This window comes from Zosterops lateralis, assembly GCF_965231275.1.
Source record: "Zosterops lateralis genome assembly, chromosome: 39".
In the NCBI taxonomy this organism is placed as follows: Eukaryota; Metazoa; Chordata; class Aves; order Passeriformes; family Zosteropidae; genus Zosterops; species Zosterops lateralis.
The window spans coordinates 569,733-597,278 of record NC_139799.1 but is presented as its reverse complement, the minus strand read 5'-3'; the positions used below and the strand labels follow the sequence as shown (position 1 = coordinate 597,278).

At 49.2% G+C, this 27,546-nt stretch overlaps 1 protein-coding gene and 1 long non-coding RNA gene across 2 annotated transcripts; both read left to right on the top strand.

The window, feature by feature from the left end:
* The first annotated feature begins 770 nt into the window (after window positions 1-770).
* Window positions 771-3,043, top strand: LOC310922010. Its single transcript, XR_014592263.1, has 3 exons — window positions 771-870; window positions 1,849-1,970; window positions 2,750-3,043. It is a non-coding gene; the product is annotated as an uncharacterized lncRNA (long non-coding RNA).
* An 8,685-nt stretch (window positions 3,044-11,728) lies between these two features.
* Window positions 11,729-25,703, top strand: LOC310922005 (syntaxin-1B; the record flags this gene model as incomplete). The annotated part of the gene is made up of 10 exons (XM_083882276.1): window positions 11,729-11,770; window positions 14,963-15,037; window positions 16,334-16,433; window positions 17,651-17,725; window positions 17,815-17,888; window positions 19,500-19,608; window positions 20,702-20,775; window positions 22,443-22,580; window positions 23,223-23,333; window positions 25,623-25,703. The coding sequence occupies exons 1-10, from the start codon at window positions 11,741-11,743 to the stop codon at window positions 25,701-25,703; spliced, it is 867 nt and encodes a 288-aa protein (XP_083738402.1). The 5' UTR covers window positions 11,729-11,740.
* Window positions 25,704-27,546: the final 1,843 nt, after the last annotated feature.

Here is a 27,546-nt window from a genome sequence, read left to right as displayed (position 1 = left end):
ATTAGCGATTAATATGGAAATTAATCCAAAATGAACCCCAAATTCCCACAAAATTAACACAAACTAACCCACAATTAACCCTGAGCTCTGTAATTAATGGTAATTAATGATTATTAGCGTTAATTAGTGATTATTAGCGGCTATTAATGGCAATTATTAGTGATTAATTCTGAAATTTTCCCACAATTCACCCCGAATTCTCTCCCAGGGCTCAGGACCCCGAGGAGTGGGAGGTGGAGCTTTGGGGAGGCCACGCCCCTTTCCCTGGCCACGCCCCCTCCTATAACCGCTCCGATCCCATTGGCCACGCCCCTTTCCCTGGCCACGCCCCCTCCCATAATACCTCAAATTCCATTGGCCGCTCCCCTTCCTATAACAGCTCCCATTCCCTTGGCCACGCCCCCTCCTCTAATGAATCCAATTCCCTTGGCCACGCCCCTTCCTCTAATGAGTCTCATTCCATTGGCCACGCCCCTTCCCCTGGCCACGCCCCCTCCTATAACAGCTCCCATTCCTTTGGCCACGCCCCCTCCATTAACCCCAGCTCCTCCCCTGGCCCCGCCCCCTCCGCTGGCCACGCCCCTTCCCTTGGCCCCGCCCCCTCTATTGACCCCACACTCTCCCCTGGCCCCGCCCCTTCCCTTGGCCCCGCCCCCTCCATTGACCACACAGTCTCCCCTGGCCCCGCCCCCTTTGTCGGGTCCCGCCTCCACCTGCACGGCGCCTTCGCGGGGGGGGAGGGGCCGGACCTGGCGCTGCTGAAGCTCCGCCCCTCCCCCACCTGGGGGCCTCACCTGAGGCCGCTGTGCCTCCCCCACCTGGGGACACACCTGGGCACACCTGGGAGCTCCTGCTGGACCCTGGTGACAGGTGAGGGACACCTGGGGACAGGTGAGATACACCTGGGGGGGCGGGGACACACCTGGGGACACCTGAGGACACACCTGGGGACACACCTGGGACACACCTGGGACACACCTGGGACACACCTGGGACACACCTGGGGACACACCTGGGGACAGGTGAGATACACCTGGGGGGGTGGGGACACACCTGGGGACACCTGGGGACACACCTGGGACACACCTGGGACACACCTGGGGACACACCTGGGACACACCTGGGGACACCTGGGGACACACCTGGGACACACCTGGGACACACCTGGGGACACACCTGGGGACACACCTGGGGACACCTGGGGACACACCTGGGACACACCTGGGACACACCTGGGACACACCTGGGGACACACCTGGGGACACACCTGGGGACACACCTGGGGACACCTGGGGACACACCTGGGACACACCTGGGGACACACCTGGGGACACACCTGGGACACACCTGGAGACACACCTGGGACACACCTGGGACACACCTGGGGACACACCTGGGACACACCTGGGGACACCTGGGACACACCTGGGGACACACCTGGGTCACACCTGGGGACACCTGGGACACACCTGGGGACACACCTGGGACACACCTGGGGACACACCTGGGGACACCTGGGACACACCTGGGACACACCTGGGGACACACCTGGGACACACCTGGGGACACCTGGGACACACCTGGGGACACACCTGGGACACACCTGGGGACACCTGGGACACACCTGGGGACACACCTGGGACACACCTGGGGACACACCTGGGGACACACCTGGGACACACCTGGGGACACACCTGGGACACACCTGGGGACACCTGGGACACACCTGGGGACACACCTGGGACACACCTGGGACACACCTGGGTCACACCTGGGGACACACCTGAGCTCACCTTGACCCCTCCCTGACCCCTCCCTGCCCTCACCTGGTGACCTTTGACCCCCCAGGCCCCGGCCAGGTGAGCTCGGTCCAGGTGAGGCTCCGGCCCTGCCCCGAAAACCCCGAAAACGGCCCCAAAAATTTGTGTGTCCAGAGTGAAAATGAGAGTGAAAGGGAACACCTGCGACAGGTGAGACAGCGGGGATTTCGGGGGATTTTTTGGGGATTTTTTGGGGGATTTTTTGGGATTTTTTGGGGATTTTTTGGGGAATTTTTAGTGGATTTTTTGGGGGATTTTTTAGGGATTTTGGGGGAATTTTTTTAGGGATTTTTTGGGGGATTTTTTGGAGATTTTTTTGGGATTTTTGGGGGGAATTTTGGGGGAATTTTTGGGAAATTTGTGGTAATTTTTGGGGCAATTTGGGACCATTTTTTTGGCATTTTTGGGGCCATTTTTTTGTTATTTTGGCGCCATTTTGGGGGTTATTTTGGGTCAGTTTTGGGGTATTTTTGGGCCATTTTGGGGTTGATTTTGGGACCATTTTGGGGCAATTTTTGGACCATTTTTGGGATAATTTTGGGGCCATTTTTGTGGCATTTTTGGGCCATTTTTGGACCATTTTTGGGTTGATTTTGGGACCACTATTTTGGCTTTTTTGGGGCCTTATTTTTGTTATTTTGGGGCCATTTCTGTGGCAATTTTGGGGCCATTTTTTTTGTTATTTTGGGCCATTTTTGGGGTATTTTGGGACCATTTTTGGGTTAATTTTGGGACCATTTTTGGGTTGATTTTGGGGGCCATTTTTGGGATAATTTTTGGGTATTTTGTGTCCATTTCTGGGGTTATTTTGGCGCCATTTTTTTGGTTATTTTGGGTCATTTTTTGGGTTATTTTGGGACCATTTTTGGGACATTTCAATGCAGTTTTTTGCCCAAAATTAACATTTCTTTCCTCTTTTTCCCTTCCAGGTCCCCCTGGGCTCCCCCCTGTTCTGCCGGGAACGAGGCCTCTGGTTCCTCTTGGGGGTCTCGACCCCCGGGGACCCCAAAGCCCCCCAAAATCCCCCCCAATTCACCCCCGTGGCCCCCCAGGAGCGCTGGGTGGGGGGCGCGGCCCGGGAGGTGCTTTTTGCCGAGACCCCCCCGGACCCCCGGGAGGAGCAGCGGGAGGAGCTCCAGGGGGACCCCCAGGGGATCCAGGATTTGGGGGAGGGGGTGGAGAATTTGGGGGAGGAGACGGAGAATGTGGGGCCTTGAGGATGCCAAAAATCCCCCCCAAAAAAACCCCAAAAAATCCCCCCCAAAAAAAACCCCAAAAAAATCCAAAAAAATACCCCCAAAAAATCAAAAAAAAAAACCAAAAAAACCCCCAAAAAATCCCCCCAAAAAACCCCAAAAAACAAAAAAAAAAGTCCCAAAAAATCCCCCCCAAAAAACCCCAAAAATCCCCCCCAAAAAAATCCAAAAAATCCCCCCCCAAAACCAAAAAAAAAGCCCCAAAAAATCCTCAAAAAATCCCAAAAATCCCCCCAAAAAATCCCGCCAAAAAAACCCCCAAAAAACCCCAAAAAATCCCAAAAAAATCCCCCCAAAAAACCCCAAAATCCCCCCAAAAAGCCCCCCAAAAACCCAAAAAATCCCCCCCAAAAAACCCAAAAAAATCCCCCCGAAAAAAGACCCAAAAATATCCAAAAAATCCCCCCCAAAACCCCCAAAAAATCCCCCCCCAAAAAATCCAAAAAAATCCAAAAAATCCCCCCAAAAAACAAAAAAAACCCCAAAAATCCCCCCAAAAAACTCCCAAAAATCCCCCCCAAAAAACCCCAAAAAAGCCCCAAAAAATCCCCCCAAAATATCCTCAAAAAATCCCAAAAAAATCCTCAAAAAAAAATCCCCAAAAAAACCCCAAAAAAACAAACAAACAAAAAAAACCCCCAAAATTTGAGGAAAATATGATATTTCAGGACCTTGAAAAAACAAAAAAATCTCAAAATTTTTGGGAATTCCAGAACTCAAAAAACCCCAAAAATCTGGATAAATCCCCAAAATTTTGGGAACTCCAGAACCCCAAAAACCCCCAAATTTTGGGGCCCCAGAACTCAAAAAAACCCAAAATTTGGGGCATCTGGGACCCCAAAAACCCCCCAAAAATTTGGGGAAAATATGAAATTTTAGGACCTTGAAAAACCCAAAAAACCCCAAAATTTTGGGGATCCCAAAACCCAAAAAATCCCAAAAATTTGGGGTCTTTGAGGGATCCCAAAAATTTGGGACCCCCAGAACCCCAAAAAATCCCCAAATTTGGGAATTCTGATGATATAATAAGACCCCAAACTAAGAGCCCCAAAATTTGGTTTTTTAGGGGATTTTGGGGGATTTTTCTGGGGATTTTTTGGGGATTTTTTGGGGATTTTTTTGTGGATTTTATGGGGATTTTGGGGGAATTTTTTGGGATTTTTGGGGATTTTTGGGGGGATTTTGGGGGGGATTTTTTGGGATTTTTTGGGGATTTTTGGGGGATTTTATTGGGGATTTTTTGGGTAATAAAATGGTGTTGGAACTGCAGAGCCGCGTTTGAGTTTTTTTTGGATTTTTGTTTTTTTTTTTTTGGCGTCGTTTCTGTGGTAAAAATAAAAAATAAAAAATAAAAATAAAAATGTTTAAAAATTGGCCCAAATTTAATCCAACCACCCCCCTCCCAAAAATTACAAAATTTTCTCTGGGAATCCTCCAAAAGTGATTAAAAAAACCCCCAAATAATAATTTAAAAAATCCCCAAAAAAAAAAAAAAAAAAAAAAAAAATTAAAAGAACAAAAAAATCCAGAAAAAATCCCCCCAAAAATCCCTTTAAAAATCCCAAAAAAAATCCCTTAAAAATCCCTTTAAAAATCCCCCCAAAATAAAAAAAATCCCAAAAAAATCCCTCCAAAAAATCCCAAAAAATCCCTAAAAAATACAGAAAAATCCTCCCAAAAAAAACCCCCAAAAATCCCAAAAAAATCCCCCAAAAAACCCCCCCCAAAAAACCCCAGAAAATCCCCAAAAAATCTGAAAAAAATCCCCCAAAAAAACCCTCAAAATATCCCCCCAAAAAATCCCAAATAATCCTCAAAAAATCCCAAAAAAATCCCCAAAAAATCCTCAAAAAATCCCAAAAAAATCCTCAAAAAATCCCCAAAAATCCCCAAAAATCCCCCCCAAAAATCCTCAAAAAATCCACCAAAAAATCTCCAAAAAATTAAAAAAAAAAAACCCAAAAAATAATTAAATTAATTCCCCCTCCCCCCATTAACCCTTTTTAAGCCCCGCCCCTTTTCCCCCAACCAATCAGCGCCTCACTTTGCTCCAACCCCTCTGAGCCAATCAGCGCTGGCCACGTCAGCGGAAGCCCCGCCCCCCTCGGGGAAGCCCCGCCCCCTTCCCGGTCCTAGCGCCGCCAAGGTAAGGAACGCTCGGGGTCCCCTCCCCCCCTTTTGGGGGGTTTTTACCCCTCCCCCACCCCCCGAAATGGGGCTGGGGGCGTCCCCGCCCCTCCCCCAACCCCTAAAGGGAAAAAAGAAAAAAAAAAATTGGGGGAAAAAAAGCAAAAAAAAATTAAATTTAAATAATAAATAAAGGGAGGGGGGGAGGGGTTTGCCCTTCCCCCCACTCCGGAATTTCAGGGGAAAAAAGGCCCAAAAAAGGATTTAAAAAAAATCAAAAAATGGGGATTTTTCGCTCCTTTATCAAAGGCGGAAATTAAAAAAAAAAAATTAATTTAAAAAAGGAAAGGAAAAGGAAAAAAAAAAAACGACAAAAAGGCCGAAAATTTGAGGTTTTTTCCGCTTTTTTGAATGCAAAAATTAAGAAAAAAAAAAAAAAAACCAAACGGAAAAGGGCAAAAAACAAAAAAAAAACAAAAAGGAGAAAAAAAGCGGAAAAAAAAGCCAAAAAAATCCCCAAAAAATCCCGAAAAATTCGCCCCAAAATATTCCCAAAAAACCACGAGAAAATCCCGAAAAAAATCCCCAAAATCCGCAAAAGATCCCCAAAAAAATCCCCAAAAAATCCCAAAAAAATCCCCAGAAAATCCCGAAAAAAATCTCCAAAAAAATCCCCCCAAAAAACCCCAAAAAATCCCCGCAAAAAATCCCCAAAAAAATTCCAAAATCGGGGATTTTTTTCCCCTTTTTCGAAACGCAAAAATTTTAAAAAAAATAGGAAAAAAAAAAAAGATGGAAATGAACAAAAAAAAAGGAAAAAAAAGGGGAAAAAAGTGACAAAACAGCCCCAAATATCCCCCCGAAAATCCAAAAAAAAATCCCCAAAAAAATCCACCGAAAAATCCCCAAAAAACCCCCCCAAAAACCCCCCAAAAACCCCCAAAAACTCCCACAAAAAATCCTGAAAAAAACCCTGAAAAATCCCAAAAAATTCCCCCCAAAAAAACCCCAAAAATTCCCCCCAAAAAACCTCAAAAAACCCCCAAAAAATACCCAAAAAATCCCCCAAAAAACCCTCCAAAAAACGCAAAAAATCCCAAAATCAGGAATTTTTTTCCCCCTTTATGGCAACGCAAAAATTTTAAAAATAATTAAAAATAAAAACCCTGAAAATGAACAAAAAAAGGGGGAAAAAAGCGAATGAGAAACACCGAAAAATCCCCACAAAAATCCCAAAAAAATCCTCAAAAAATCCTCCCAAAATCCCCCCAAAAATCCCAAAAAAATCCTCAAAAAATCCCCCCAAAAATCCCCCAAAAATAATAAAAAAATCCCCCCAAAAAATAAAAAAAAAAAATCCCAAAAAATCTCAAAAAAATCTCTGAAATCCTCCCAAAAAAATCCCCCAAAAAATCCTTAAAAATCTTCAAAACCTGGGATCCAAATGGGGTGGACCAGTATAGACCAGTAAAGACCAGTAAGGACCAATAACTCTCCATTAACCCTCCCAGTCTGTCCCAGTTTGAACCATCAACCCTCCCAGTTCCACCCAGTCCCTCCCAGTTCCCCCCAGTTTGTCCCAGTCCTCCCCAGTCCCTCCCAGTCTCTCCCAGTTTATCCCAGTCTCACCCAGTTTACCCAGTAACTCCCCCATTAACCCCCCCAGTTTCTCCCAGTTTGCCCAGTAACTCCTCCCAGTCTCTCCCAGTCCCCTCCCAGTCCATCCCACTCCCCCCCAGTCCCCCATTAACCCTCCCAGTCCCTCCCAGTTTGTCCCAGTTTGAACCATTAACCCTCCCAGTCCCTCCCAGTTCCCCCAGTAACCACTCCCAGTTTGTCCCAGTGCCCACCCAGTCCCTCCCAGTTCCTCCCAGTCCATCCCAGTTCCCCCATTAACCCTCCCAGTCCCTCCCAGTTTAGCCCAGGATCCCCCAGTTTGAACGATTAAGCCCTCCCAGTATCCCCATTACCCATCCCAGTCCCTCCCAGTTCCTCCCAGTCCCTCCCAGTTTATCCCAGTTCCCTCCCAGTTGTCCCAGTTCCCCCAGTAACCACTCCCAGTTTCTCCCAGTGCCCCCCCAGTTGTCCCAGTTCCCCCAGTAACCACTCCCAGTTTCTCCCAGTGCCCCCCCAGTTGTCCCAGTTCCCCCAGTAACCACTCCCAGTTTCTCCCAGTGCCCCCCCAGTCCCTCCCAGTTCCTCCCAGTCCCCTCCCAGTTTGTCCCAGTCCATCCCAGTCCATCCCAATTCCCCCATTAACCCTCCCAGTCCCTCCCAGTTCCACCCAGTTTACCCAGTAACTCTCCCAGAATCCCCCGTTACCTGTCCCAGTCGCTCCCAGTATGAACCTTTAACCCTCCCAGTTTGCCCAGTAACCCCTCCCAGTTCCCCCCAGTCCCTCCCAGTCCCTCCCAGTTCCCCCATTAACCCCTCCCAGTTCCCCCCAGTCCCTCCCAGTCCCTCCCAGTTCCCCCATTAACCCTCCCAGTCGCTCCCAGTTTGAACCATTAAACCCTCCCAGTATCCCCCATTAACCCCTCCCAGTTCACCCCAGTCCCTCCCAGTCCCTCCCAGTCCTTCCCAGTTTGCCCATTAACCCCTCCATGATGTCATCCCGGTTGTGGCCCCGCCCCCCTCACTCACCTGTCGGCCTCACCTGTGTGTCCCCACAGCAGCTCCCACAATGCACCTGGAGCTCCCCTGGTGACGTCACCATGGCCTCGGGCCCCGCCCACAACGCACCTGGTGACGTCATCGCCCACCTGGCCACGCCCAGTGATGTCATCGCCTCCTCAAACCCTTCCCATGATGCACCTGGAGGGGCCGGACCCGCCTTGAACTCACCTGGTGACGTCATCGCCTTCTCAAAAATCTCCCATGATGCACCAGGAGGATCCCCAAACAGAGTTGATGACGTCATCACCCTTTCCGACACACCTGGTGACGTCACCGCCTTCTCAAACCCTTCTCAAGACACACCTGATGATGTCACCACCTCCTCTGACTCACCTGATGACGTCACCACCCCGTCCAATGACGTCACCACCCCCTCTAATGATGTCTCCACCCCCGGCCCCTCCCCCAAGCCCCGCCCTGCCCAGGCCCCGCCCTTCCCCTGCCCCACCTGCCCCAAATCCTTCCCTTCTCCGGCCAAACTGACGATCCACCAACGTTCCCACACCGGGGAACGTCCCTTCGCCTGCCCCGAGTGCCCCAAGAGCTTCGCCGACCCCTCGGTGTTCCGCAAACACCTGCGGGGCCACTCGGGGCTCCGCCCCCACCGCTGCTCCGCCTGCCCCAAGGCCTACGCCGAGCGCAAGGACCTGCGCAACCACCTGCGGGTGCACACGGGCGAGCGGCCGTACCTGTGCGCCGAGTGCGGCAAGAGCTTCGGTCGTTCTTCCTCCTTGGCGTGTCACCAGCGCATCCACGCCCCGGCCAAGCCCTTCCCGTGCCGCGTCTGCGGGAAAGGCTTCACGCAGCTCTCGTCCTATCAGAGCCACCAGAGGGTTCACACGGGCGAGAGGCCGTACCTGTGCCCCGAGTGCGGCCGGACTTTCGGGGACCCGTCGAGTTTCCGGCGGCACCAGCGCGCCCACCGAGGGGTTAAACCCTACGGGTGCGGGGATTGCGGGAAATTGTTCCGCCAGCCGGCCGATCTGGCGGTTCACCGCAGGACTCACACCGGGGAGAGGCCCTGGAGGTGCGGGGATTGTGGGAAGGCGTTCGTGGCCTCGTGGGATCTGAAGAGGCACCGGTTGACGCACTCCGGGGAGAGGCCGTGGCGCTGCGGGGATTGTGGGAAGGGATTCGGGGAGAGGGCGGCGCTGGGGAAGCACCGCAGGACGCACAGCGGGGAGAGGCCCTTCTGGTGCGGGAGGTGCGGGAAGGGATTCGGGGGTGCCTCGGGGCTCAGGAAACACGAGAGGATTCATGGGAAGGAGGAGGAGGAGGAGGAGGGGGGGAGCAATATGGCCGCCGATGACAATATGGCTGCCAATAATATGGCTGACAGTATGGGTGGCAATATGGCTGCCGGTGACAATATGGCCGCCGATAACAATATGGCCGCTGATGATAATATGGCTGCCAGTGGCAATATGGCCGCCGGTGACAATATGGCCGATGATGATAATATGGCTGCCAGCAACAATATGGCTGCCGATAATATGGCTCCCAATATGGGCACCAATATGGCCACTGGTGACAATATGGCCGCCAATACGGGCACCAATATGGGCAGAAATATGGCCACCAACAATATGGCCACTGACAACAATATGGCCGCCAATATGGGCTCCAATATGGCCACCAATATAGGTGACAATATGGGCACCAATATGGCCACCACAATGGCCACTGACAACAATATGGCCGCCAATATGGGCACCAAAATAGGCATCAATATGGCCGCCAGCAGCAACATGGCCGCCACCATGGCTGACAATATGGCCGACACCAATATGGACACCAATATGGCCAACGACAATATGGCGGCCACTGGGAACAATATGGCCGCCACCGTTACTGGAGACAACATGGCTGCCATTGGGGAAAACAACATGGCTGACACCAAGATGGCGGCCACCATTGGAGAAACCAATATGGCTGACACCAAGATAGCTGACAACAAGATGGCGGCCACCATTGAAGAAACCAAGATGGCCGACACCAACATGGCTGCAGGATCCAAGATGGCGGAAAGGCCACGCCCCTTTCCTTGCCCCCAATGTGGGCGGGGGTTCGCCACGGGGGCGGGGCTAAGGCGGCACCAGCGACGTCACAGCCCCGCCCCCTCCGGGGTTGAATAAGCCACGCCCCCTTTGTGTGTGGGCGGGGTTTGGGTGAAGTGGGCGGGGCTTTGGGGAGTGGGCGGGGTTTGTGTCTGGCCACGCCCCCTCATGGGGGGTCAATAAATGCTGAGTCAGCAATGGAGGCTCCGGTGTTGTGTTTGGGGGCGGGGCCGGGAAATGTCCCAGAATTCCCCAAAATAATTCCCAAAAATCCCAAAAATATCCACCAAAAAATCCCAAAACTTCTCCCAAAAAATCCTCCAAAATTCCACCCAAAAAGTCCCAAAATTCCCAAAAGTTTCCCAAAAAATTCTCCCAAAAATCTTCAAAAATCCCCTCAAAAAATCCCCCAAAATTCCCCCCCCAAATCCCAAAAATTCTCCCAAAAATCCCCCCAAAGTCCCCAAAAAATCCCTAAAAAATCCCCCCAAAAATCCTAAAAAATCCTCTAAAAATCCCCAATAAAACCCCCAAAAATTCCTCAAAAAATCCCTCTAAAAATCCCCAAAAATCCCACCAAAATCCCCCAAAACTCCCCAAAAAATCCCCAAAAAAAAAGCCCCCAAAAATCGCTCAAAAAATCCCCCCAAAACTTCTCAAAAGCCCACCAAAAAATCCCTCAAAAAAAATCCCAAAAATTCCCCAAAAAATCCCCAAAAAATCCTAAAGAAATTCCCCCAAAAACCATCAAAAAAACCTCAAAAAATCCCCTCAAAAAATCCTCTAAAATCCCTCAAAAAATAATAATAAAAAAAATCCCCCCAAAAATCCCTTTAAAAATCCCCCCAAAAATCCCCCAAAATCCACAAAAAAATCCACCAAAAAATCCCTTAAAAAAAAAAAACAAACTGGGCGTGGCTTTTATGGGAGGGGGCGCGTCCTGATTCAAGCCACGCCCTCTGCAACAGACTTTAAATCCACAAAGGGGCGTGGCTTATTTAAGCCACGCCCCCTACAACCGCACTTAAACAGCGTTTGTCTTAAAGGAGGCGTGGTTTACATAAGCCACGCCCCTCCAGCCGCATGTTAAACGGGGTAAAACACAAAGGGGGCGTGGCTTAAATAAGTCACGCCCCTCCAGTCACGTTTTAAACAGTCATAACTTAAAGGGGGCGTGGTTTATTTTAAGCCACGCCCCATCCACCCACATTTAGATGGGTCTAGTGTAAAGAGGGCGTGGTCTAATTAAGCCACGCCCCTCCTGAGGCATGTAAACGGTGTTTGGCTCCATCGGCATTATAAATGATGGTTTTTTAAGTGGGCGGGGCTTCCACAAGCCACGCCCCCTCCCTAATTTTCGCAGATTTTCCCACGCTCCTTTAAAAAAAAAAAAAAAAAAAAAAAAATTGAAAAAATTAAAAAATAAATAAATAGAAAAATGGGAGGGGATTAAAAAAGGGGGGAGGGGGGGCGTGGTTTAACCAAGCCCCGCCCCCTCCCGCCGCATTTCGCCCGCCCCTCCCCCCGCTCTCCGCAGCCGCCGCAGCCGCAGCCCCCGGGAGCCCCTCCCCCCACTTCTCCCCTCCCCCCCCTCCTCATTTCCCCCTCTTTTTAAATTCATTTAATTCAATTTAATTTAATTTTATTATTTTATTTTAGAGGGGGGGGGTTTAACGCCCCCCCATCCCCCCCCCTTAAAAAAAAAACAAAAAAAAACCCAAAAAATTTTTTTGGGGTTTTTTTAAAAAATTTATTTATTTATTTTTTTGGCGGCCCCTCCCCCCGCCCCCCCCCCCAGAGCGGGATGAAGGACCGAACGCAGGAGCTGCGCGGGGTGAGGGGGAGGGGCGATTTTGGAGGGGATTTCGGGGGAATTTTGGGGGGTTTTGGGTCTGGGGGAGGTTCGGGAAATTTTGGGGATTTTTTGGGATTTTTTGGGGATTTTTTGGGGGGGTTTTGGGGGGGTTTTGGGGGGAAAATTGGGATTTTGGGGGCATTTTGGGGGGATTTTTTGGGGATTTTTGGGGGATTTTGGGGGGATTTGGGTCTGGGGGGGTGGGGGGGTTTTGGGGATTTTTAGGGATTTTTTGGGATTTTTTGGGGGATTTTTGGGGGGGTTTTGGGGGGAAATTGGGATTTTTTTGGGGATTTTGGGGGGATTTTTGGGGATTTTTGGGGATTTTTTGGGAGATTTTTTTGGGGATTTTTTGGGGGATTTTTTTGGGATTTTTTGGGGGATTTTTTTGGGATTTTTTTGGGGATTTTTGGGGATTTTTTGAGGATTTTTTGGGGGATTTTTCTGGGATTTTTTTGAGGGGATTTTGGGTAAAAATTGGGGGATTTTGGGGGATTTTTTGGGGCTTTCAGGAAAATTGGGGGGATTTTGGGGTCTGGGGGGGGTTTGAGGATTTTGGAGGATTTGGGTGATTTGGAGGATTTTTGGGGGGATTTTGGGGTCTGGGGGGGCTCGAGGATTTTGGGGAATTTGGGGGAAAAATTGGGGGATTTTGGGGTTTTTTTGGGGGGGTCTGAGGATGCTCGAGGGTTCCCTGGGGGAGTTTGGGGGAAATTTTGATATTTTTTGGGCAGTTTTTGGTGCTTTTTGAGGGGGATTTTGGGGGTTTGGGGGGAATTTTGGGGATTTTGGGGTTTTTTGGGAATTTTTGGAGGTTTTTTTGGGGGATTTTTTGGGGATTTTTTGGATTTTTGGGGTATTTTTGGGGGGAGTTTGGGCTGTGGGATCTGAATGGGGGGAACTGGGAGTTACTGGGAGTTACTGGGAACCGTTATCGGGGTTACTGGGATGGACTGGGAGGCAACTGGGAGCTACTGGGATCATTGTCAGGGTCACTGGGAGTTACTGGGAGTGACTGGGAACCATTTTGGGACTTACTGGGGGATACTGGGAGTTACTGGTGGTCACTGGGAGTCACTGGGGGTCACTGGGATCATTTTTGGGGTCACTGGGACTTACTGGGAGTTACTGGGATCAGTTTGGTACTGACTGGGAGTTACTGGGAGTGACTGGGAGCCATTTTGGGGGTTACTGGGAGTTACTGGGAGACACTGGGATCAGTTTGGGACTGACTGGGAGTTACTGGGAGTGACTGGGAGTTACTGGGAGCCGTTTTCAGGGTTACTGGGATGGATTGGGACTTACTGGGGGTCACTGGGATCATTTTCAGGGTAACTGGAGGTTACTGGGAGATACTGGGATCAGTTTGGGACTTACTGGGAGCTACTGGGAGTTACTGGGAGCCACTGGGAGCCACGGTTGGGGTCACTGGGAGACACTGGGAGTTACTGGGAGACACTGGGAACCATTTTCGGGGTTACTGGGGTGGACTGGGAGTTACTGGGAGCCACTGGGAACCATTTTGGGACTTACTGGGAGTCACTGGGAGTTACTGGGATCCACTTTGAGGGCACTGGGACTTACTGGGGGATACTGGGAGATACTGGGATCAGTTTGGGACTTACTGGGAGCTACTGGGAGATACTGGGAGTTACTGGGGGGTCACTGGGACCATCTTGGGAGTTACTGGGAGTTACTGGGAACCATTTTTGGGGTTACTGGGAGTGACTGGGAGTTACTGGAAGCCACTGGTGGTCACTGGGAGACACTGGGAGTTACTGGGAGACACTGGGAACCATTTTGGGGGTTACTGGGAGTTACTGGTGGTGACTGGGAGTTACTGGGAACCATTTTCGGGGTTACTGGGATGGACTGGGAGTCACTAGGGATCACTGGGATCATTGTTGGGGTCACTGGGAGTTACTGGGAGTTACTGGGATCAGTTTGGGACTGACTGGGAGTTACTGGGAACCATTTTCGGGGTTACTGGGATGGACTGGGAGTTACTGGGAGCCACTGGGAGCCACGGTTGGGGTTACTGGGAGACACTGGGAGTTACTGGGAGTTACTGGGAGCCATTTTGGGGGTTACTGGGATGGACTGGGAGTCACTGGGAGTCACTGGGATCAGTTTGGGACTTACTGGGAGATACTGGTGGTGACTGGGAGATACTGGGAACCATTTTTGGGGTTACTGGGAGTCACTGGGAGTTACTGGGAGACACTGGGAGCCATTTTTGGGGTCACTGGGAGTTACAGGGGGTCGCTGGGGGCGGGGTTATGCAAATGAGGCAGGGTCAGGGCTTTGGAAACTCTCAGCCAATGGGAGAGCTCAGGGGCAGGGAATATGCAAATGAGGCACGGACTGGGAACTCTCAGCCAATGGGAGACTATGGAGGTGGGGTTATGCAAATGAGGCATGGATTGAGAACTCTCAGCCAATGGGAGTCTGTGTGGGCGGGGTTATGCAAATAAGGAGAGGGGCGTGGCTATGCAAATGAACCATCACCAATCAATTCGACCCTCTAGACCAATAAGAGCCTGTGGGGGCGTGGTTTAGATTTGATCACGCCCTAATTTTGGCCACACCCCCTTTTTTTCTGACCACGCCCCTTGTTGGCCACACCTTTTTTCTTTCTTTTTTTTTTTTAATTTTTTTAATATTTAATTTTTAAATTTTTTTAAATTTTTTTGGCCACGCCCCCATTTTGGCCACGCCCATATTATTTACCACGCCCATTGTTGGCCACACCTTTTTTTTTTTTTTAATTTTTTTTTTTTAATTTTTTTTTAATTTTTTTAAAATTTTTTTTTAATTATTATTTTTATTTTTTTATATTTAAATTTTTTCATTTTATTTATTTATTTGTTTCGGTCACGTCCCTCTTTGGCCACGCCCCCATTTTGGCCACGCCCATATTATTTACCACGCCCATTGTTGGCCACACCTTTTTTTTTTTTTTTAATTTTTTTTTTAAATTTTTTAAATTTTTTTTTAAATTTTTTTTATTATTATTATTTTTATTTTTATATTTAAATTTTTTCATTTTATTTATTTATTTATTTATTTCGGTCACGTCCCTCTTTGGCCACGCCCCCATTTTTTGGCCACGCCCAATTTAACCACGCCCATTTTTCTGGCCCCGCCCCCATTTTTTTGCCCCGCCCCCAGGCCAAGGACAGCGACGATGAGGACGAGGTGGTGACGGTGGACAGAGACCATTTCATGGACGAGTTCTTCGAGCAGGTGGGGACCCAAAAATGGATCCAGGACCCCCAAAAATGGATCCAGGACCCCCCAAAAATCCCCAAAAAATCCTCCAAAAAATCAATAAAAAATCCACAAAAAATCCCCCAAAAAATAAAAAAAAAATCCACAAAAAATCCACAAAAAATCCCAAAAAAATCCTCAAAAATCCCAAAAAAATCAGGAAAAAATCAGGAAAAAATCCCAAAAAAATCCCCAAAAAATCCTCAAAAAACCCCCAAAAATCCCCCCAAAAATCCCAAAAAAATCCCCAAAAAAATCCCAAAAAATCCCAAAAAAATCCCCCCAAAAAATCCCCCCCCCAAAAATCCCAAAAAAATCCCCAAAAAATTTGAAAAAAATCCCCAAAAAATCCTCCCAAAATCCCCAAAAAAATCCTCAAAAAAATCCTCCAAAAATCTGAAAATAATCTGAAAAAAATCCCCTAAAAAAACCCAAAAAAATCCCCAGAAAATCCCCCAAAAATTCCTCAAAAAATCCCCCCAAAAATCCCAAAAAATCCCCCCCAAAAAATCCCTTTAAAAATCTCCCAAAAAATCTCCAAAAATTAAAAAAAAACCCCAAAATTTGAAAAAAATCTGTAAAAAAATCTGAAAAAAATCTGAAAAAAACCTGAAAAAAATCCCCCAAATTTCCCCAAAAAAATCCTCAAAAAAATCCCCCCAAAATTTGAAAAAAAAATCCCCAAAAAAATCAGAAAAAAATCTGAAAAAAATCAGGAAAAAAATTCTGAAAAAAATCCAAAACCCCCCCCCAAAAAATCCCCAAAAAATGCAAAATAAATCCCCCCCCCAAAAAAAAATCTGAAAAAAAATCTGAAAAAAAATCTGAAAAAAACCTGAAAAAAAATCTTTTAAAAATTCCAAAAAATTTGAAAAAAACCCGAAAAAAAATCCCAAAAAATTCTGGAAAAAATGTGAAAAAAATCCGAAAAAAATCTGAAAAAAATCCAAAAAAATCCGCAATAAAAGCTGAAAAAATCCTCCCAAAAAATGCAAAAAAATCTGAAAAAAATCTGAAAAAAATCAGAAAAAAATCTTCAAAAAATCCCAAAAAAATCTGAAAAAAATCCGAAAAAAATTCCCAAAAAATTCTGAAAAAAATGTGAAAAAAAAAGTGAAAAAAATCTGAAAAAATTCTGAAAAAAAATCTGAAAAAAATCCGAAAAAAAAATCTGAAAAAAATCTGAAAAAAATCCTCAAAAAATCCTCAAAAAATCCTAAAAAAATCTGAAAAAAAATTCCGAAAAAATCCCCAAATTTCCCCAAAATTGAGGTGGAGGAGATCCGGGGCTGCATCGAGAAACTCTCCGAGGACGTGGAGCAGGTGAAGAAACAGCACAGCGCCATCCTGGCCGCCCCCAACCCCGATGAGAGTGAGTTCATGGGCTAATTAATCCATTAATAATTAATTAATTAAAATATCGAGTCATTTGGGGGGTTATTTGGGTCATTATTAGGGTTATTAGTGGGTTATTAATGGAGTTATTGGGGTCATTAATGGGATTATTTAATATCCTGGATGCCCCCAAGCCCGATGAGAGTGAGTTCATTAATTAATTAATTAATTATTAATTAATTAATTGAAATATCGAGTCATTTGTAGGGTTATTAATGGAGTTATTAGGGTTATTAATGGGTTATTAATGGAGTTATTGGGGTCATTAATGGGATTATTAGGCAGCGCAGCCACCCCCAACCCCAATGAGAGTGAGTTAATTAACTAATTAACGCCGTCATTAATTAAATAACGTGGTCATCGGGTCGTTAATGGGGTTATTGAGTCATTAATGGGCCATTAATTGGGGTATTGGGTCATTAATGGGTCATTAATTGGGGTATTGGGTCATTAATGGGTCATTAATTGGGGTATTGGGTCATTAATGGGTCATTAATGGGGTTATTAAGGGGTAATTATTTCATTTGTGGGATCATTAATGGGTCATTAATGAGGCATTAACTCATTAATGGGTCATTAACGACGTAATTAAGGAATTAGTGGGGCATTAATTGGTAATTAACTCATTAATGGGTCATTAATGGGGTCATTAATTGGCCTGGTGGACGGGGCAGTAACTGGTCACTCAGTGGTCACTCAGTGGTCACTCAGTGGTCACTCATTGGTCACTCAGTGGTCATTCAGTGGTCACTATGGCCACTCAGTGGTCACTCATTGATCTCTCAGTGGTCACGCAGTGGTCACTCACTGGTCACTCTGGTCACCACAGAGACCAAGCAGGAGCTCGAGGACCATTCACTGACCACTGACCAATCACTGACCATTTAGAATGGTCATTCCGTGGTCATTCATTGGTCACTCAGTGGTCACTCAGTGGTCAGTGGTCACTCAGTGGTCACTCTGGTCACTCAGTGGTCACTCAGTGGTCACCCATTGGTCACTCAGTGGTCACTCAGTGGTCACTCAGTGGTCACTCTGGTCACTCAGTGGTCACCCAGTGGTCACTCACCCATCACTGACCAGTTACTGACCAATCACTGACTGGTCACTCATTGATCTCTCAGTGGTCACTGTGGTCACTCAGTGGTCAGTGGTCACTCAGTGGTCACTCTGGTCACTCTCCGGCCCCCGCAGAGACCAAGCAGGAGCTGGAGGACCTGACGGCCGACATCAAGAAGACGGCGAACAAAGTCCGCTCCAAATTGAAAGGTGACCCCTGACCCCTCCCCAAGTGACCACTGAGTGACCACTGAGCGAGTGACCGCTGAGTGACCGCTGAGTGACCGCTCCGGCCGCAGCCATCGAGCAGAGCATCGAGCAGGAGGAGGGGCTGAACCGCTCCTCGGCCGACCTGAGGATCCGCAAGACGCAGGTGGGGCCTCGCGCACCTTCGGCGTCGTCATCATCGTCATCATCGTCATCGCCATTGTACGGTATCACCTGTGCCCACCTCACCTGCCCCACCTGTCTGATCTCACCTGTCCGACCTCACCTGTCTCACCTGTCTGACCTCACCTGTGTCTCACCTGTCCCATCTCACCTGTGTCTCACCTGTCTCACCTGTCCACTCTCACCTGTCCATGTCTCACCTGTCTGATCTCACCTGTCCGACCTCACCTGTCTCACCTGTCTGACCTCACCTGTGTCTCACCTGTCCCATCTCACCTGTGTCTCACCTGTCTCACCTGTCCACTCTCACCTGTCCGTGTCTCACCTGTCCCATCTCACCTGTCTCATCTCTTATCTGTCCCTCACCAGTCCATGTCTCACCTGTGTGACCTCACCTGTCTGGCCTCACCTGTCCCTCACTTGTCTATCTCTCACCTGTCCAATCTCACCTGTCCCTCACCTGTGTGAGCTCACCTGTCTCACCTGTGTGACCTCACCTGTCCATGTCTCACCTGTGTGACCTCACTTATCAGACCTCACCTGTCCAATCTCACCTGTCTCACTTGTCCAACCTCACCTGCCTCTCACCTGTCCATGTTTCACCTGTCTGATCTCACCTGTCCATGTCTCACCTGTCCAGTCTCACCTGTCTGATCTCACCTGTCCATGTCTCACCTGTCTGACCTGTCTGACCTCACCTGTGTCTCACCTGTCCCATCTCACCTGGCTGACCTCACCTGTCCATGTCTCACCTGTGTGACCTCACCTGTCTCACTTGTCTCACATATCAAATCTCACCTGTGTGACCGCACCTGTCCCATCTCACCTGTCCCATCTCACCTGTCCAATCTCACCTGTCCAACCTCACCTGTCCATGTTTCACCTGTGTGACCTCACCTGTCTGGCCTCACCTGTCCCTCACTTGTCTATCTCTCACCTGTCCAATCTCACCTGTCCCTCACCTGTGTGAGCTCACCTGTCTCACCTGTGTGACCTCACCTGTCCATGTCTCACCTATGTGACCTCACCTGTCCATGTCTCACCTGTATCTCACCTGTGTGACCTCACCTGTCCAATCTCACCTGTCTCACCTGTGTGATCTCACCTGTATCTCACCTGTGTGGCCTCACCTGTCCATGTCTCACCTGTTTGACCTCACTTATCAGACCTCACCTGTCCAATCTCACCTGTCTCACTTGTCCAACCTCACCTGTCTCTCACCTGTCCATGTTTCACCTGTGTGACCTCACCTGTCCATGTCTCACCTGTCCAGTCTCACCTGTCTGATCTCACCTGTCCATGTCTCACCTGTCTCACCTGTCTGACCTCACCTGTGTCTCACCTGTCCCATCTCACCTGGCTGACCTCACCTGTCCATGTCTCACCTGTGTGACCTCACCTGTCCATGTCTCACCTGTTTGACCTCACTTGTCTGACCTCACCTGTCTCACCTGTTAATCTCACCTGTGTGACCTCACCTGTATCTCACCTGTATCTCACCTGTGTGACCTCAGCTGTCCATATCTCACCTGTCCACTCTCACCTGTCTCACCTGTCTGATCTCACCTGTCTCACCTGTATCTCACCTGCCCAGCACTCGACGCTGTCGCGGAAGTTCGTGGAGGTGATGACCGAGTACAACGCGACCCAATCCAAGTACCGGGATCGCTGCAAGGACCGGATCCAGAGACAGCTGGAGATCAGTGCGGCTCACCTGGGCACACCTGGGCACACCTGGGGGTCACCTGGGGTCACCTGGGATCATCTGGGGTCACCTGGGCACACCTGGGCACACCTGGGGGTCACCTGGGCTCACCTGGGCTCACCTGGGGGTCATCTGGGGTCACCTGGGGCTCACCTGGGCTCACCTGGGCTCACCTGGGCACACCTGGGGACACCTGGGGTCACCTGGGGTTAAGGGTTGTCCCCCAAAAATTCCCCAAAAAATCTGAAAAAAAAAAAAAAAAAAATCTGAAAAAAATCACAAAAAAAATCACATAAAAATCACCAAAAAAAATCTCACAAAAATTACAGAAAAATCTCCCACAAAATGCGCAAAAAATTGACCAAAAAATCCCCAAAAAATCCCCCAAAAATTACAGAAAAATCCCCCAAAAAATCCCCAAAAAATCGTCCCCAAAAATCTGAAAAAAATCCCAAAAAAATTCCAAAAAAAACCCCCTCAAAAATCCCCAAAAAATCCGCAAAAAAATCTGCAAAAAATTGAAAAAAAATCACCAAAAAATCCCCAAAAATCCCACTAAAAATCTCGAAAAAAAATCCCATTAAAAATCCTCAAAAAATCCCCAAAAATCTGCAAAAAATCCCAAAAAAATCCCAAAAAATCCCCAAAAATCCCCCCAAAAAATCCCCAAAAAATCCCTCCAAAAATACCTAAAAAATCCCCCCAAAATTACAGAAAAATCCCCCCAAAAATCCCCCCAAAAATCCAAAAAAAATCACCAAAAAAATCCCCAAAAAATCCCCAAAAAATCCAAAAAAAATCCCCCAAAAAATCCCAAAAAATCCCCAAAAAATCCCAAAAAAAATCCCCCAAAAAATCCCCAGGGGTCACTCCAGGGTCAAGGGTCATCCAGTGGTCATCAGGTGTCAAGGGTCACTGGGGGGGTCAGTGGTCATTTGGGGGGTCAAGGGGTCATTGGGAGGTCACAGGGTCACTCTGGGGGGTCAAGGGGTCACTCTGGGGGGTCAAGGGGTCACTGTGTGGGTCAGCGGTCACTCGGTGAGGTCAAAGGTCACGGCGGTCAGCCCCTGTCCACCCCTCCCCCCCCCCAGCCGGCCGCACCACGACCAACGAGGAGCTGGAGGACATGCTGGAGAGCGGGAAACTGGCCATCTTCACCGACGACGTGAGTGACCGCTGGTCATCGGGGTCACCCAGGGGTCATCGGGGTCACCACTGGTCATTTGGGGTCATTGGGGTCATTGGGGTTACCAGGGGTCATTGGGGTCAATGGTGAACTGGCCATCTTCACTGACGACGTGAGTGACCACTGGTCATCGGGGTCATCTGGGGGTCATCGGGGTCACTCAGGGGTCATTCTGGTCATTGAGGTCATTTGGGTTAATGGTGGTCACTCTGGTCATTGGGGTCAATGGTCATCTTCACTGATGGTGTGAGTGACCACTGGTCATCGGGGTCATCTGGGGTCATCAGGGTCACCACTGGTCATTTGGGGTCATTGGGAGCAATGGGGGTCATTGGGTCACTCAGGGTCACCAGGGGTCACTCTGGTCATTGGGGTCAATGGCCATCTTCACTGACGACGTGAGTGACCACTGGTCATCGGGGTCACCCAGGGGTCATCAGGGTCACCACTGGTCATTTGGGGTCATTTGGGGTCATTGGGAGCAATGGGGGTCATTGGGGTCACCCAGTGGTCATTCTGGTCATTGTGGTCATTGGGGTCAATGGGAAACTGGTCATCTTCACCGACGACGTGAGTGACCACTGGTCATCGGGGTCATCTGGGGTCACTCAGGGGTCATCAGGGTCATCTAGGGTCATTTGGGGTCATTGGGGTCATCCAGAGGTCATTGGGATTAATGGTGGTCACTCTGGTCATTGGGGTCAATGGTCATCTTCACTGATGGTGTGAGTGACCACTGGTCATCGGGGTCACCCAGGGGTCATCGGGGTCACCACTGGTCATTTGGGGTCATTGGGAGCAATGGGGGTCATTGGGGTCACCCAGTGGTCATTCTGGTCATTGGGGTCATTGGGGTCAATGGGAAACTGGTCATCTTCACCGACGACGTGAGTGACCACTGGTCATCGGGGTCATCTGGGGTCACTCAGGGGTCATCAGGGTCATCTAGGGTCATTTGGGGTCATTGGGGTCATCCAGAGGTCATTGGGATTAATGGTGGTCACTCTGGTCATTGGGGTCAATGGTCATCTTCACTGATGGTGTGAGTGACCACTGGTCATCGGGGTCATCTGGGGTCACTCAGGGGTCATCAGGGTCATCTAGGGTCATTTGGGGTCATTGGGGTCATCCAGAGGTCATTGGGATTAATGGTGGTCACTCTGGTCATTGGGGTCAATGGTCATCTTCACTGATGGTGTGAGTGACCACTGGTCATCGGGGTCATCCAAGGGTCATCGGGGTCACCACTGGTCATTTGGGGTCATTTGGGGTCATTGGGAGCAATGGGGGTCATTGTGGTCACTCAGGGTCATTCTGGTCATTCTGGTCATTGGGGTCAATGGGAGACATTGGAGGTCACCAGGGGTCATCGGGGTCACCCAGTGGTCACTGGGGTCATTGGGGTCAATGGGAGACATTGGAGGTCACCAGGGGTCATCGGGGTCACCCAGGGGTCATCTGGAGTCATTGGGTCACTCAGGGTCACTCAGTGGTCATCAGGGTCATTGGAGGTCATTTGGGGTCATTGAGGTTAATGGGGGTCACTGGGGTCACTGGTGACCACCAGGAGCTCCCTGCTGACCCCTGACCCCTGAGTGACCCCTGAGTGACCCCTGGGATGACCTTTGACCCCTCCTTGCGTCCAGATCAAGATGGACTCCCAGATGACCAAGCAGGCGCTGAACGAGATCGAGACGCGGCACAACGAGATCATCAAGCTGGAGACGAGCATCCGGGAGCTGCACGACATGTTCGTGGACATGGCCATGCTGGTCGAGAGCCAGGTCAGAGGTCACGGGGTCACTCAGGGGTCATCCGAGAGGGTCAGTGGTCATTTTTGGAGTGACCAGAGGTCATTTGAGCCCATTGAAGGTCATTTGGACCCATTAAAGGTCATCAAGACACACCAAAGGTCATCAAGGACATCCCAAGGGTCATCTAGGAGTGGTCAAAGGTCATCTGGGAGTGGTCAGGGGTCATCTGGAGTGACCACGGGGTAACCCAGGGGGTCAGGGGTCAGCTGGGAGTGACCACGGGTCATCTGGGAGTGGTCAGAGGTCACTTGGACCCATTAAAGGTCACCAAGACACACCAAAGGTCATCAAGGACATCCCAAGGGTCATCTGGGAGTGGTCAGGGGTCATCTGGACCCATTCAGGGTCACCTAGGAGGGGTCAGAGGTCACTTGGAGTGACCAGAGCTCACCTGAGAGGGGTCAGAGGTCACCTGGGAGTGACCAGAGGTAATTTGGAAGGGTCAGAGGTCACTTGGAAGGGTCAGAGGTCACCCATGAGGGGTCAGAGGTCACCTGGCAGTGACCAGGGGTCACCTGGAGTGACCACAGGTAATTTGAAAGGGTCAGAGGTCACCCATGAGGGGTCAGAGGTCACCTGGCAGTGACCCCGCCCCCTCCTCCCACCCCCCAGGGCGAGATGATCGACCGCATCGAGTACAACGTGGAGCACTCGGTGGATTACGTGGAACGCGCCGTGTCCGACACCAAAAAAGCCGTCAAGTACCAGAGCAAGGCCCGGAGGGTGAGGGAGGGGCCGAGGGGGCGGGGCCGGGGGTGGACACGCCCATCTGGGGGTGAGGGGGGTAAAGGGAAGGGGGTGTGGTTAGTACAGATTCAATATGGCCGCTATGAATTCAATATGGCCGCCAAGAATGGGGTGGGAGTGTTGTGAGTCCAAGATGGCCGCCACAAAATCAATATGGTTGCCATGAAGCCAATATGGCCACCAAAAGCCAATATGGCTGCCACAAAACCAATATGGCTGCCAGAAAATCAATATGGCCACCAAAACCCCAATATGGCCACCATGGACCCAATATGGCCGCCATGAATTTGGGGGGTAAGGGGGGTGATGGGAAGGGGGTGTGGTTGATACGGATTCAATATGGCCGCCGAGAATGGGGTGGGAGCAGGGTGAGTTCAAGATGGCTGCCAGAAATTCAATATGGCTGCCACAAATCCAATATGGCCGCCATGAACATAGTGGGGTCACCAACAAACCAATATGGCTGCCATGAAACTAATATGGCAGCCACAAAACCAATATAGCCACCGTGAATCCAATATGGCCACCACAAACCCAATATGGCCGCCACAAAGTGAATATGGCCACCAAAAAAACAATATGGCTGCCGTGAATCCAATATGGCTGCCATGAGCCCAATATGGACACCATGGACACAATATGGCCGCCAAAACCCATTTATGGCCACCAGGAATCCAATATGGCCGCCAGAAACTCAATATGGCTGCTGTAAATCCAATATGGCCACCAAAATCCAATATGGCCACCAAAAAACCCAATATGGCCACCAGAAAACCAATATGGCTGCCACAATTCTAAAATGGCCACCATGAATCCAATATGGCCGCCATGAATCCAATATGCTCGTCATGGACACAAAATGGCTGCTGTGAATCCAATATGGCTGCCATGAACACAAAATGGCCACCATGAGTCCAGTATGACTTCCAGGAATCCAAAATGGCCGCCAAGACTTCAAAATGTTGGATTCATGGCGGCCATATTGGTTTTGTGGCGGCCATATTGGCTTCATGGCAGCCATATTGGATCCATATCAGCCTTATTGGATTCATGGCAGCCATTTTGGGTTCAGGGCACCCATTTTGGGTTCAGGGCAGCCATTTTGTATCTATGGTGGCCATATTGGATTCATGGCAGCCATATTCAGTTCATGGCAGCCATATTGGATTTGTGGCAGCCATTTTGGATTTGTAGCACCCATATTGGAGTCATGGCGGCCATATTGGATTACGGCAGCCATATTGGATTCCTGGTGGCCATATTGGATTTATGGCAGCCATATTGGATTGCTGGTGGCCATATTGGATTTATGGCAGCCATATTGGAGTCATGGTGGCCATATTGGATTAATGGCAGCCATTTTAGATTCACAGCAGCCATATTGGGGTTTTGGAGGATATATTGGATCCATGGCAGCCATATTGGATTTATGGCGGCCATATTGGATCCATATCAGCTTTACTGGATTCACGACAGCCATGCTGAATTCGTGGCAGCCATATTGGGTTCATGGCAGCCATATTGGATCCATGGTGGCCATATTGAATTCATGGCATCCAAGACCCCAAAATGGCCGCCAAGAATCCAAAATGGCCGCCAAAACCTCAATGTGGCCACCAAATACAAAATATGGCCGCCATGTTGGGGGTGTGGCCACTGACGTGTTTTCTCTCGTTTCTCTGTTTTCTCTCTCTGCTCCCGGATTCGCTGAAAATCCTGAAAATTTCATCTTGGATTCGCCGAAAATGCTGAAATTTTTTTCTGGATTTGCTGAAAATCCTGAATTTCGACCTGAATTTTTTCCCGGATTTACCAAAAAATCTCAAATTTTTCTCCGGATTCACCAAAAATCCTGAATTTTGTCCTTTATTTGCCAAAAATACCAAATTTTTTCCTTGGATTTGGCAAAAATCCTGATTTTTTTTTCCCGAATTAACTGAAAACCCCAAATTTTTCCCCAATTCACCAAAAATCCCAAAATTTCATCCCGAATTCACCAAAAATCCTGAATTTTGTCCTGGACTCGCTGAAAATCCAAAATTTTTTCTTGGATTTACCAAAAACCTGATTTTTTTTTCCCGGATTTGCTAAAAATCCCGAATTTTGACCCAAATTTTTTTCCTGGATGTGCCAAAAATCTCAATTTTTTTCTCACATTTGCCAAAAAATCCTGAATTTTGTCCCGAATCCACCAAAAATATTGAATTTTCATCCCGAATTTTCCCAAAACCCCCAAATTTGCCCCCAAAAATTCCGATTTCGCAGAAGAAGATCATGATCATCATCTGCTGCGTCGTGCTGGGCGTGGTCCTGGCCTCGTCCATCGGGGGCACCTTGGGCTTGTAACGGCCCCTCCCCCACCCCCACCCCCCAAAAAAATAACCCCTCCCCCACCCCATCATGGCGCCCCCCTTTCCTCATTAGGCCACGCCCCCACCTCATTAATTATGCGCATCCCGAATGAGACGGCAAATAAATTAAATTAATTAATTTAATTTTTGGGGGGTAGGGCGGGGTTTGGGCGGGGCCGGGAGGGGAAATCGAGGCGGGTTTTTTTGGGTTCGGCCTTTTTTTTTGTCCATTTCATCGTTGTCATCGTCATCGTCATCGCTTGGCCACGCCCCACCACGGCATGGTGACATTGGCCACGCCCCTCCACGGCATGGTGACATTGGGCACGCCCACACGGTGGGGGTTGGGTTGGTTGAGTTGGGTTGAGTTGGTTGGGTTGGGTTGTGTTGACTTGAGTTGGGTTGAGTTGAGTTGGGTTGGGTTGAGTTGGGTTTGGTTGAGTTGGGTTCAAATGGGTTGGGTCAAGTTGAGTTGAGTTGGGTTGGGTTGGGTTGAGTTGAGTTGAGTTGGATTTGATTGGTTGGGTTGGCTTGAGGTGAGTTGGGTTGCGTTGAGTTGGATTTGATTGGTTGGGTTGGGTTTGCTTGAGTTGGGTTGAGTTTGTTGAGTCCAATTGGGTTGAGTTGGGTTGGGTTGAGTTGAGTTTGATTGAGTTGGGTTTGTTGAGTTGGGTTGAGTTTGTTGAGTTGGGTTGGGTTGAGTTGGGTTGAGTTGAGTTGGGTTGAGTTGGTTCATTCCAGTTGAATTGGGTTGGGTTGGGTTGAGTTGGATTTGATTGGTTGAGTTGGGTTGGGTTGAGTTGGGTTGAGTTTGTTCAGTTGAATTGAGTTGGATTGAGTTGAGTTGGGTTTAATTGAGTTGGGTTGGGTTGGTTGAGTTTGGTTGACTTGGGTAAATTGGGTTGGATTTGATTGGTTGGGTCGGGTTTGGTTGAGTTGAGTTGGGTTGAGTTGAGTTTGTTGAGTTGGGTTGGGTTGAGTTGGATTTGATTGGTCGGGTTGGGTTGGGTTGAGTTGAGTTGGGTTGATTGACTTGGGTTGAGTTGACTTGGGTTGAGTTGGGTTGAGTTGGGTTGGGTTGAGTTGGCTTGGATTTGATTGGTTGAGTTGAATTGGGTTGGGTTGAGTTGGGGTTGGCTGAGTTTGTTGAGTTTGGTTGAGTTGGGTTGGGTTCAGTTGGGTTGAGTTGGGTTTGATTGGTTGAGTTGGGTCAACTTGGGTTGAGTTTGTTGAGTTGGGTTGAGTTGGGTTGAGTCAATTTAGGTTGGGTTTGTTGAGTTGGATTGGGTTGACTTTGAATGAGTTGGGTTTGGTTGAGTTGGGTTGAGTTTGTTGAGTTGGGTTCAGTTGGGTTTGACCGGTCAGGTCGGGTTTGGTTGCGTCACTCTTCATCTCACGCCGCCCCCCCCCCCCACTGGTCACTCACTGGTCACTCAGCCCCTCCCCCACCCAACTGACCACTCTGGTCACTCCGAGTGACCGGTAATGACCCATCCCACCCAATGACGTCATTGATGACCCAATGATGTCATCAATGTCCCAATGGCCTCATCACCCACTCAGTGACCTCATCGATGACCCCAATGACGTCATTGATGACCCATTGACCCCATTGATGATCCCAATGACATCATTGATGACCCAATGACATCATCAATGTCCAAACCACCCCCCCCCCCCACCCCTTTCATCTCCCCCTCTCCCCATTGGCCGAACACTCGAATTCCCCCCCCCGCCCCCGTCAAAGCCACGCCCCCCACACTCCCCTGGCCCCTCCCCCAAGGGCGCCCCCTGGGGGATCCCAAACTCAACTGCTGCCCCTCCCCCCCTCCCTCCAG